Source organism: Rhinopithecus roxellana, chromosome 6 (genome assembly GCF_007565055.1).
Source record: "Rhinopithecus roxellana isolate Shanxi Qingling chromosome 6, ASM756505v1, whole genome shotgun sequence".
NCBI lineage: Eukaryota > Metazoa > Chordata > Mammalia > Primates > Cercopithecidae > Rhinopithecus > Rhinopithecus roxellana.
In genome coordinates, this window is record NC_044554.1 from 146,532,497 (window position 1) to 146,544,600 (window position 12,104).

A 12,104-nucleotide genomic window follows, 5' to 3' on the forward strand; every position below is an offset into this window, starting at 1 on the left:
AATTTAAAAAAATATATCAACATAGTGCTTTTCTTTAAGGTTTTGTTTTGCTGCTGCCAAACTCTTGGTTATTCATGCTGAAGTAAATCACATAGGCCTTGCAGGTGGGCTCCTTTCCAAAGCAGCCCTCTCCACTGCCACCTCTGCTCACCTTGCCTCTCTGACACTGCCTTCTGGCTTTTCCTGTACCTCTCAGGCCATTGCAAGGGCTGAAGCTGCCAGCCTGCCTCCTGTAAGTACCTTTTGCTTTCATCTGCCAACATTTTTCTGGAATGTTTCCTCCAATTGATGTAAGAGAAAGTAGGGAAGTACTTAAGCATGTTGTTCACAAATAGATAACATGAGGAGTCCTATGAGTAGAACTAGAACATTTTCTGACATGGTGTTGTGTCCATAAACTGCTTTTCACTACTAGGAGGAGATGGGTACTAAATAGGAGGTTGGCCTGGTTAATGTTTCCACTGTGCCCTAGACCGTACATCTATACTGACAACATACAAACTAAATGTCATCAGACCAAACAAATGCAAGCACGAATACAAACACTACTTCTTATCAAAAGGCTATAAAATATAACATTTTGGAGCTAGCTTAGTGTCAACAATGCATGTCCCATATTCAGATGTCCTAGTTACTCTGCAGCAGTTGGCCATGCTATTTGTGGCACACTGGGTCATATGGTTACAAATGAAAAACTAAGACAGCTAAAAAGTAACTTATTTCCCTCTGCCAGTAGAGCGCAACAAGACTTGCATTTATTAGCATAGGTTTGAAGCCAAGAAAAGCCACAGTAATTTAATCTTTACATTCTTACAATGAGAAGCAAATGGTCAATGACAGTCACAATTCACCAATCACTGGAAAAAGTCAACCAGATATAGAAGGAGGTACAGCTTGAAACTCCAACCAATATACACCAAAAAGTACCCTTTTGTTGTACATTGGTGACCAAAGTCTTCACCTACATTTCCTGTGTTTGACTTAATAAAAAGTTTCTCAAAGGCTGCAAAGCTAGTCACATATGCCCTAGACTAGATAAAATATTCCAGAATTCTTAACTCTCATTTTTCTTTTAATATCATAGTGTGCCTCTTTTCTGAAGTGCAGCTTGCCTGTTATTAAATCTCTAAAAATAATTTATTGCTTTAAAAGTAAGTATAAGAATGTGGTTAGCAATTTATTGATGAGTACAGATTGAAAGATAAACTAACCGAGGACAGAAATCCAGAAGAGCAAGATAGAATAACATAATCAAAAAGGCATTTGGGACCTCGGAATATACCTATTGCTATATAATCTGGATCCTGCTATTAAAATGATAAAATTTCACAAACATGCTTCTAGGAAAATACTATTAGCTATAATATTATGTCCCTGTTTTATTTAGTGGTAGTAAAAATGAAATGAAAACTAATAAAAATAGTTAGCATTATTTTAAACAACCCAATTTCTTAAGGAAATACAGGTTTTCTATCTCAAATATGATTTCCCCCTATCAAATGAATCTGAAACCAATTATTAATTCATTAACAATGCAACTGTCATTAAAATCACAAATTCTGCTTTCATCAGTCTTTATAAATTTGCTCCATTTTTTTTTTTTTTTTTTTTTTTTTTTTTTGAGACGGAGTCTCGCTCTGTCGCCCGGGCTGGAGTGCAGTGACCGGATCTCAGCTCACTGCAAGCTCCGCCTCCCGGGTTCACGCCATTCTCCTGCCTCAGCCTCCCGAGTAGCTGGGACTACAGGCGCCCGCCAGGTCGCCCGGCTAGTTTTTTGTATTTTTTAGTAGAGACGGGGTTTCACAGTGTTAGCCAGGATGGTCTCGATCTCCTGACCTCATGATCCGCCCGTCTCGGCCTCCCAAAGTGCTGGGATTACAGGCTTGAGCCACCGCGCCCGGCCAATTTGCTCCATTTTTTAAGAGAAAAAAGAGATTTCCAAATCTCTATTGAACTACTGAAGCTTTTAATTTTAACACATAAAAAAATAGCAGCCACCCTATGTGAATAGAAGTATAAAGCAAAAAGTTACTGGCTTGCCTTTTAAGGCAGGTGGTGTTTAGATTTATTATTAGTGAGGTTCAAAGGTGAAACCTAAGAAAATGCTGGACACTTTGAAGGAGGGGCTATCTCAGCCAGGGGTCACATGATAGCTGCTAATTGGAAAATGTTAAAAAGGGAAGGGGAAAGGGCACAGTTATCTGCCTACTCTTCTTTCTTTATTGCAACATTTGATTTGCACCGGAAGAAAAATAAAAAATAAAGGCTAAGGTTTGTATAACTTTCAAAAGAGGTCTAAAATAAATAAATCACCCCCAGGTTGACTGAGCACAGCTAACATTCCATCGAGGCTTTCTTGCAAAACAGAAGACAATATATTGAATTTTCAAATAAAACTATATTTCTATAGTGATTTTAAGTGAAAACAACCTAATCCCCAAGCTAGTTAAATGTTTTTCTGCCATTACATTTACAAAATTAAAACATCTGCCAGGCGCAGTGGCTCATGCCTGTAATCCCAGCACTTTGGGAGGCCAAGGCGGGCAGATCACCTGAGGTCAGGAGTTCCAGACTAGCCTGACCAAAACAGTGAAACCCTATCTCTACTAAAAATGCAAAAATTAGCTGAGTGTGGTGGCACACGCCTGTAGTACCAGCTACTTGGGAGGCTGAGGCAGGAGAATCGCTTAAACCTGGGAGGCGAGGGTTGCAGCGAGTCGAGATCGTGCCATTGCACTCCAGCCTGGGCGACAGAGTGAGACTCCATCTCAAACAAACAAACAAACAAACAAAAAATAAAATTAAAACACTCTTCATTATAATGCATAGGATTTTATTTCTTGTGTTGCCTAAATGTTAATTTATATTGAAAGTATGCATCTTTTCTTAAACTATTTTGTGTTGCCTTTTTAAAGAATATTTTCAGAATTGACACACTTCTAGAGGATAAATCAAACAGTGATAATTTGGTATTTCAAATTATAAATGAGTCCATTAGTAAAAGAAAGCTGCATATCTTTAAAATCTTTTAAATTGTCTTATTTATTATTAATAGACAAGTCATGGCATTAATTTCTTTACAAAGTACACATTTTCTATATCTCTACAAATACTATTTCAGAATCCTTAAAATGTATTCTTCTTTATATATACAATTTCTATATTTAATTCAGAACGATGAACAAAGTTTTTCATGACTAATGCTAATAATTTATTGACATGAAATAGGAAAGTAATAACCCATAGCTGGATTTAAAGTTGAATTTATGACACCATTTTGATTGTGTACAATAGCTGCAATTACCTGCACCACTCATTCTGAGCCACTAGATGGTGTGAAAAAATAAACTGAAAGGTAAAATTTCACCCCATCATCACAAAATCTAAATATAACTCTGAGAAACTCAAACACATTGCGAGGCATCTAAAAACTCTAGTGATTTCTATACTAATTGTACTTAATTTGTAATAATATCAAGCATTCAAAATTGCAGTTATTCACATATTAAATGAATTTATGGTATTAACTTACAGTCTGAGTTTGCCAAAGTTTTGATAAAACTGGAACGCCAAGTCAATAAAGACTACTAGAAAGTCTCAAGAGATTCCTAGCTGAATCTGTCTGAAGGAAGGTGGGGAAGTAAGTCTTCACAAACATATACTCAACCCAAAGCAACCTGTCTACTCGCAGCCAAGATACCCATCAATAGCCCAGAATATGTCCAAATCTCATCAAGGGAAAGCTAAATGTCCTCTCCTTTTTACCCTCACCAAGATTTACCAGGTTGATTCCACTAGGTCCACAGCTGGGTAATGATGAACACTGAACCTTATTCAGCCAAAGGTAATAATGTGCTGGCTAACACGGTCTTCTTTCTTGGCTCTTTTTTCAACCACCAAAATGAACCCTGGGTAGATTACTCATCTCTAGAAGGCCCTTAATAAATATGATCATGATGGTGAAACTTCAAGCCTTGCAAAACACTGGCAGAGGAAGTACTTTTGATCAGCTCTCTCTCAAATAATAGCATTTAAAAATGTTAGATGGAAGTAAGTGCTTTCCATGGGCTGGAACACCTTTAACCTTTGTTCTCCAATCAGGCTTCACAAATAAAATTAGTTTACACAAAATAGGAACTGCCTCCTTTGGAATCCTAAAAGTATGATACACACCTATGATTATACTTTTAATTTCATGTTAACCAAAAATTTTTTCCTGAGGCAACAGTAGAAATAAGTAACGCCTATGGTTGCTTGTTTCACAGCCAGTTCTGGAACCTAGGCTTTCAGCAACAAAGACAACCTGATTCAAAAAGAAGGTTTTACACATAGATCCACATGGGCTTTATAAATTTCATATTTACAAAAGGAGTATAATGGCTATATGCCACTCACTCCTATAATCTGAACTTGCAAGTGAAATCTAATCAACGTTTTAGTTTTATATACAATTGCAGCTAAATTGGTTTTAAAAAGACTGTGAGCTATATAAATTTAGGAATGATTCCAAGAAAGTTTCTTGACAGGACCTGAAACTAATCAGTTTGACTTCTTTATTAAGTAATTAACTCAAAAAGCTGTCATCCTAACTCAGGACAATTTAATGCTCAATAACAGACTTAATCAAGAGTTGTGACGTAACTATAGCATCCAAGAACCTAAAACATCTTTCTGGAACAACAGTAACAAAATCCCATGCTAATGAGCAGAAGACTGAGAGAAATAAAGTGACCAGCCTTAACTTTGGGCACCCTAAGTAGCAATTATCCCAGTTGGCTTTATTTATTTTATCACAGTTGTCAGAATGGGTCCTGGCACACTGCAGGTGCTTTATGATGGATGGATGGAAGGAAGGAAGGAAGGAAGGAAGGAAGGAAGGAAGGAAGGAAGGGGCACAGGAAAGAAAACAAAGGAAAAAGCACTGGTCTGGGAGTCAAGACACAGCTCAAGTCATGACTCTGGCATTTTCTTAACCCAAGTTCCTTCATCTATAAAACCAAGAATTAGATTATCATCATGGAGACTCATCACTGTAACATTCGATGATTCTCTGTGTTATGATTTTATGCACCAGCCATCTAATGTTAAAATTCAGTATGTGACCTTCTTTCCAAATTGTCTTCTGCATGTAACAAGTCATACCATCTCTCTGAAAAGTCCAAAATATTTCTCTAATCAAGAAAGAAGCCACATCAACCTTCTAGACTTATGATTTAACATTTTTCTAGCTATATTTCAATTGTTTTGTTTCTAAAGTAGTCTTGTAAGTAGACAGAGGGAAATTTTTAAATCCCCATATTACAATAGGGGAAATTAAAATACGAAAATTAAGGGAGCTCATATACATTACCAGAAGTATAATCACGATAAGAAACTTGACTTTTAGATCTAAGGACAAAAAGATTCTGAATAATCCAGTATTTTAAGAAGCAGATACAAGAATTTATATACACACATACACACACACACACACACACACACACACACACACACACACACACATATATATATATATAAAGACAGGTTTATAGAATTATACTTCGCCATTTTGTTTACAAATATAGTATGCTAAACAACTTAAAAAATTACCTAAGCCTGTCTGAATAGAAAAGCATTGCTTTTAAATTGCCGGAACACCCAATGTATTTACATAAAGATGAAAAACTTGTTCTATAAACATAGTGCTTCCAGTAGTGAATGGCAGACAAAATCAGAATAAGCACACAGAAGAATAAAAAGGAAGAGGAAAGAAAAACATAATAAATAATCTAATACATTACAATGTTAACTTTCACATAAGTATATTGTTTCTGGAGAAGGCAGTAGGTGGATGTCAGCCAAGGGCTGAAGTGATAGGTAAACACACTGCTAAGTTGAATCCTGTTATCTGATTGTGTTTAAAATTTGATTACATTTCACTTGACAAAATAATTAATTATTGTGAACTCCCAATTGTTAACAAGGACCTAGAAGAATTCCAATTGGCATTTTTCCCTAGCGCTATAAATCCAAATGCATTAAAAATCGAGCTTTGTATTCCCTCTTTACAAATGTCATTTTGGGGTATCTTCTTACCTTGCTAAGAATGTAAATCACATCACCACGCTTAAATGACAACTCATCAGAAAAAGCTCCAGTACAATCCCACAATCCCTGGTAAAAATTAGCATAATCAGTGCTCTTATCCCCTAGGAAGAAGAAAGAGAAAGCATGAATTAGGGCCTTCATGTAATAATCCTTCATTTCAAAATAAACCAATAGAAATTAAATGATGCCCCAGATCACCAAAAGTCTAAAAAAATTCTGTCCTGAGTAAACGAATATTTTATTACATCCACATGAATCCTATGCCTCGCTATCCTCTTAAGACCACTTGCAAAAAGATCCGATTTTGAATTTTGGCTTTTCTTTTTCTGCCTTTCATCTAAAATCTGTAATTGCTATATGCTGTCATCAAACCAGCACCTAAAAGTTGCTTCCCACTTATTTTAAAAAACAAACCTAAGCCCACTTGCAACATGTTTTGAAGATGTGTCTGCCACACTTCACAATGAGCAATATCCATGAGATGTGACAGGCTTTGTGAAATAACCATCTCACAGAATTTGAGACACTTCATGAAAATATTAATAGTAAAGGAGCTAATGTACAAATATAAAACCAAAACTAAGGAACCAAAATTAAAAAAAAAAAATACGAAACCCTAGAGCTGGTTAATGAAAGACAACTACGTGGAACAGTATAAAGAGTAATTGCAGCAATTTTCCTTAGGGACATTCGTACCCAAAGCCAAAGTTATCCTTGACATTTTTTAGCAACTTTGAAATTGCCAGTGTTGAAGCCGCATTTTTCAACAGATTTTTGTCAGCCCCAGTTTACGACATTAGGCTCTGAATAAACATGCAACATACACTGGAGTATCAGCTCATCCTTCTAACAGCATAAGCACAATGGATGTGATGTGCTCAAACTGCCATACAGACCATTAACTGATTGATTATTTAGCACTTTCCACTCTGTAATACCACAATAAATGGGTAATAAATGCTTTGTCACTTATATAGTGCGGATCTCCTGAAACACAGAACACAGTTACACACACTAGACGCTTTTGTTACACTAAGAACTGTTTCCTGTTTTTAATTTCATGATAATTGAATTTTGATGAGTTAACACAAAAAGAATGCAAGTAATATCAATAAGATGTCCGTGTGTTCACTAGCCAGGCAGAATATATACATGCTAACAACTTCCATTCCTGGAATGTCATCTTTGAATTCTGAGGGGATAACTGTGGAGACACATGCTGGACCAGAGTTGTCATCTCAGTATTGTTACATGGCTCTCAAACAGCAGACTTTTTGGTGATTCCAACACAACTAGTCACATTAGCATGTCATTAGGGTGTTCATCTTGTTACACATTTTTTGTGATTTATACAAAGTGTTAAGTTTACTAGAAAATTTTAAAATTCTCTTTAATATATGAAATATTTTAAGGCCAAAAAATGGAAAATCTGAATAATATGGAGTCTGAATATTTAGGAAATAGAATGCTACTTTTCTCTTATAAGAAAATAAAGATGGACTAGAAAATATACAACCTAGCAAAATCCCTCTATTAAATTTTGTCTCTTGTTTTCTAAGAATTAAAAAAGAGAATGAGGGACAATGGGAGTGAGGAGAGAAGGAGGAAGAGAAAGGAGGAGGCAGTGGGAGAGACAGATACTTTATTGACTTCTCCACACTAGCATTTGAGCACTCATCACATACCAGCAGGGATGTATACAAGCTTGGGAATGCAACCAAGAACTAACAATGCTTGTGGCCACTCTTCATTACATTTTTTTCCCCAAAGCATATATTGAGTAAATTCTAAAAACGGACACTAGAGGGCACTCCAGCCGGCCAGATCATTTCAAATATTGTCAATTTTTTTAAAAGAAAAAAAATCACTTAATAATAAAGTGACTGATTTCCTTTAAAAACCACTTATTTAGACAAATAGAGATTTAGAAGTTGAAACATTCTAGTCAGATTAAATCAACTGGTAAATGGGTCAAATGCTGTGCCCCTTGCAGTCCGTCAGTGTCAGTTTAAAAGTCAGGGAATTAGAGCAAAGAGAGGATGACATCATTTCACATGCAAGGCCTTCCCCCACAGTAACTGGCCAGGAGGTAAAAGGATCTAAATGGCTGGTTTCTTTAGTCTGTCTTTCCCATGCTGCTCACCCTTAGGCTTGCTCCAAAAAAGTGGAAGAAACAAAACTTGGGCTAAAAACTAGAGTAGAGGTTTTGGCTTAGCTATGTTGTCCCATTGGGCTCCCCAGCTGTCCAGGCTGCTCTTCTGTTTTTCAGATTCACTTACAATAGTTTTTCATTCAATAGATTCTCAAAGGGGAGGGGAGAGAAAGAAGGAAAAGTATATGGTGATTTCTAACACATAATCCTTATCACTTTGGGGTCTCTCTTCCCTTCGATAATGCTTGCTGAAACTCCCATTAACACTAATGGGAGTTACAGGAGCACATGAGGGGAAGAGAGACCCCCACCGTGTGCAAGATGCATCTCTCCCTAGATGTGCATCATGAGCATTTCATTAAATCTCACTGCTGTAAAGAGGCAACAGAGCTAGCGATTTGGCAATACTGGGAAAAAGATGCATTTTCAACTGTGCTTTCTATAATCTTGATGATGATGTTACCCAAAGACCAACCTCATTTTTGCGTCCCATATGAGAGCTCTGTTAAAGAATAATTTGTTTATGTCACACAGCTACATACATGTATGATTTACTAGTCTATCTATTTCAGCATGCAATACTAGCTATAAAGCAGAAAAATCTTAAGTAGGGGGAAAAAACCCTGGCAGTATATGTTTATTAGCCTTAGTCTCCCTCAGGGAAGTAATGTTTGAATTCTTGATATGAAATCTGAACACAAAAACTCAGGAACAGTCCTATTCCTTAGAGAGCAGTAATCTCCTCTAGCTTACTTTTTAAAATTTAAAGTGTAGCTAAACATACACAAAAAATTAAGCACAGACAGCCTCAAAAGCACAGTAGGTTTGCAAAAGTTAGCACTGTTCACCCCTAAACACTGAAAAATAATCCAGTTGAGATATGTATTTTTAAAGATGGGATGAGGCAAATGTCATAAACACATATTTTAAAGCACAAATTTATGTCTGGTTGTCTTTACTACATGGATTAATTTTCCTATTCTATCCACATCGTGATTTATATTTTCAAAATTACAGAAAAAAAACATTATGTTTCCTGTCCTGAGAAGCATGAATGATTAAAAAAAGAAGGTAAGAAGGAAAAAAATTAATTAGCCAGCCTGTGAAAGATTAAAACAATGTTCTTACTCCTGCTTTTAAAAACATACAAGAAGAGATCATTGGGCAAAGCTAACAGAATTGTTATGAAACACGTAAACAGAGGAGATACTTTGCAAAGATGAAAAACATGATGACCACGGGTGAAACATATGAGAATAAGACAGTGGAGAATCTCTCCTTTGGTGTTACAAGGTTTAAAAACTATTTTAGAAAGGTAAACATATTCTATAATGTTCAACAAAATCAAATGGAATCTTTATTTTATATATATACTCACCCACGTACTGCAAGATATATAAGTTTGAACATGAAGGAACTTGTGAGAAACACAAGATTAATTTTGTTTTTGCTTACATACTTTACATTAGAAAAGTCTGTGGCGGGGGGTTTAGTAAAATCAGTCAATGTGAAAAATATATAACATTCTTGAGTAAGGTTAGAAGTTCATGTCATGTGATGCTCAGCAAGATAGTAATACCCTTGTCAACTCACTGCCCTGCGCGGCAAACAAACTTCTAGTGTTACATCTTTGACAGCCTAGGGAAGAGCAAAGGTCACTTCTATGCAAAAGCATTAAAACTGTTGCTTGAAAAGAATTTCATGTCACTAAAGATAAGAATTATTGTAGTGTTTTATAGCTATTGCATGAAAGGCTAGATCTATTTACTGCATTCCTTTGAGGAAAACTGATTTTTTTTCCTACCCTCAAAGGCAAAAATTTGGGAGATGTTTACTTTAAAAGGGCTTTTGAAAAACACAATTGCTTTAAGCCAAAATATTTGTATCTATGGAAGGACCATCTGTATGTATCCACTTTCTATACCAACACCGAAATTTTTTAAAAAAGAGATAACTACATGTTTTTGGTAGAAGCTTCATGATACATAACCCAAAACATATATACTTAAATTACTATTGAACACAGTCCTCAAGGTTTCACTAAGCCTCAGTGTTTTATAGCTGCATTTTATAGGACTAGAGTGCTAACATGTAATGATTTTGTTCTCACTTCCTTTCTGAAAAAACACTAACCAAAACCTTTTGTAGCAACCTACTTCTGCTTTCCTGTCCGGGTCTAGAATCAGGCCTCTGTTTCCTTTCCACATGTCACAGTAGGAAGGACTCTGGAAAGCTACTTCCTGAACACACACTTCTTGTCCACCCGGCCTTGACAGCTTGAAAGAGTGATGTATGGACATATCAGAGAGGGGAAGGTGACCCTAACTCTAGCTTTTTGCAAGACACAGAGATGATATGGCAGACCTTGCCCCAGCTGACATGTGGCTATGAAGAGGTGTAAAGTCCTGATAAGAAGGCAGTCTTTCTCTTCTTTCCGTGTAAAATAATTGCTGGTTTATCAAAACTAACCTCATGCTTGCACTACAGATATGGTTTATCTCCTGCTATTTGGAAATAACAACAAGCAAGAAAAGTTGTCCATATCATGTGATTTTGCACAGAGTGTATGCAATTATTTTTCCAGTCTCATTCATAATTAGTACTTGGGGATATATGTGCCAAGTGGAAATGGATAAGGGAAACATCCTTCCTAGCCTTTTAGGCCACCAGTGTCCTTTTCCAATTTTTAAGCTGCTGTCACTGGACTCTGGCATTTCTTACCCAATTCATTTGCTTTCTGTGTTAATCATATGCAATGAAGATATGCATGGCCAACATTTAAACAGGCTGCAGATCAATTAGCGGTCTTAAGTTTATCTGATTTTTATCAAAGAAGACAGAGCTGTGGGTCGATTGTCAGAGCCTGTGTCAAGTTGACCTTTTCAGAGATGTCTACATTGCCAGTCCCCTGGGCAACTTGTTGTCCCCTGTTAGTCTCTGAATGGCAGAAGTCTGTTCTGCTCAAGCACAAAGTATACACAGATGTCTATATTATATTCTTATAGGTTTGACAGCAACTGCATGTTGTATCTATAAACTGTCCTTTAGCAGTGACACTTCCTCAATGATGATAAGCTAATTTATGCAACTAAATCTCCTTTGTGCAGAAATGAAAGCTAATTGAGTCATTACAAAGTAATTCAGGAAGGAATACCTTGTATAAATTGGCTTACTTTATAAATCCTTCTCAAGTGGTTTTCATGCATCCTAAATGGGACTAAGCAGCTTATCAGCTATAAGATACCCAGGCCAAACAAGCCAACTTTGGGGAGCTGTGTAAACATCTTTAGAACAGTAAGAACGTGGGTAAAATGAAAGTGAACAAAAGCAAAATAAGGTTTGCCAAGAAGCTACACAATTCATTACCTGAGGTGTGATGAACACTATCCTGACTCATCTTCCTTTGTTCTTCCACTTTCACCGGAGCACTGTCCTCTTCTTCTTCTGTAAATAAACATTATCAATGGCACACTGAAGGGTTTTCTCAGGGATAACAATACAGTACTCACTCCATTTTAAAAGCCGAACTAAAAGTTTATAACACATAAACATTATTTTTCAAAGAATAAAACAATTCAAGATTCACATTCCTTTTTCAACAATCTAACACTGAATAAATAAAATACTAGCTACTGCCAAATAGCAACCTTTCCAACTGGCTTGGCAAAATTTAAGATACGTACTAATACACTGCATGTTTTGTTTTAAATACTTTTAGAAACTCATCTGGAACAATCTTAATTTCAGGAAAGCCCCTAAATCCAGTAAAGTAACACCCAGCATTATACTGATACACCACATTATACTGTGTGGCAGGAGTATCATATATAAAATCATGGTCCCTAAAACATCATATAGCAAGGAG

At 36.3% G+C, this 12,104-nt stretch overlaps 1 protein-coding gene across 1 annotated transcript in view; it reads right to left on the bottom strand.

Annotated features, from left to right (window-relative positions):
* The window catches only part of SKAP2 (src kinase associated phosphoprotein 2), a 210,283-nt gene that overhangs the window by 12,297 nt on the left and 185,882 nt on the right, over nt 1–12,104 (bottom strand). Inside the window, exons 10-11 of the mRNA XM_030932381.1 lie at nt 11,606–11,683; nt 6,076–6,188 (exon numbers count right to left, since the gene is read on the bottom strand). Coding sequence (XP_030788241.1) covers nt 6,076–6,188; nt 11,606–11,683 — 191 coding nt within the window. The remainder of the gene's footprint in view (nt 1–6,075; nt 6,189–11,605; nt 11,684–12,104) is intronic.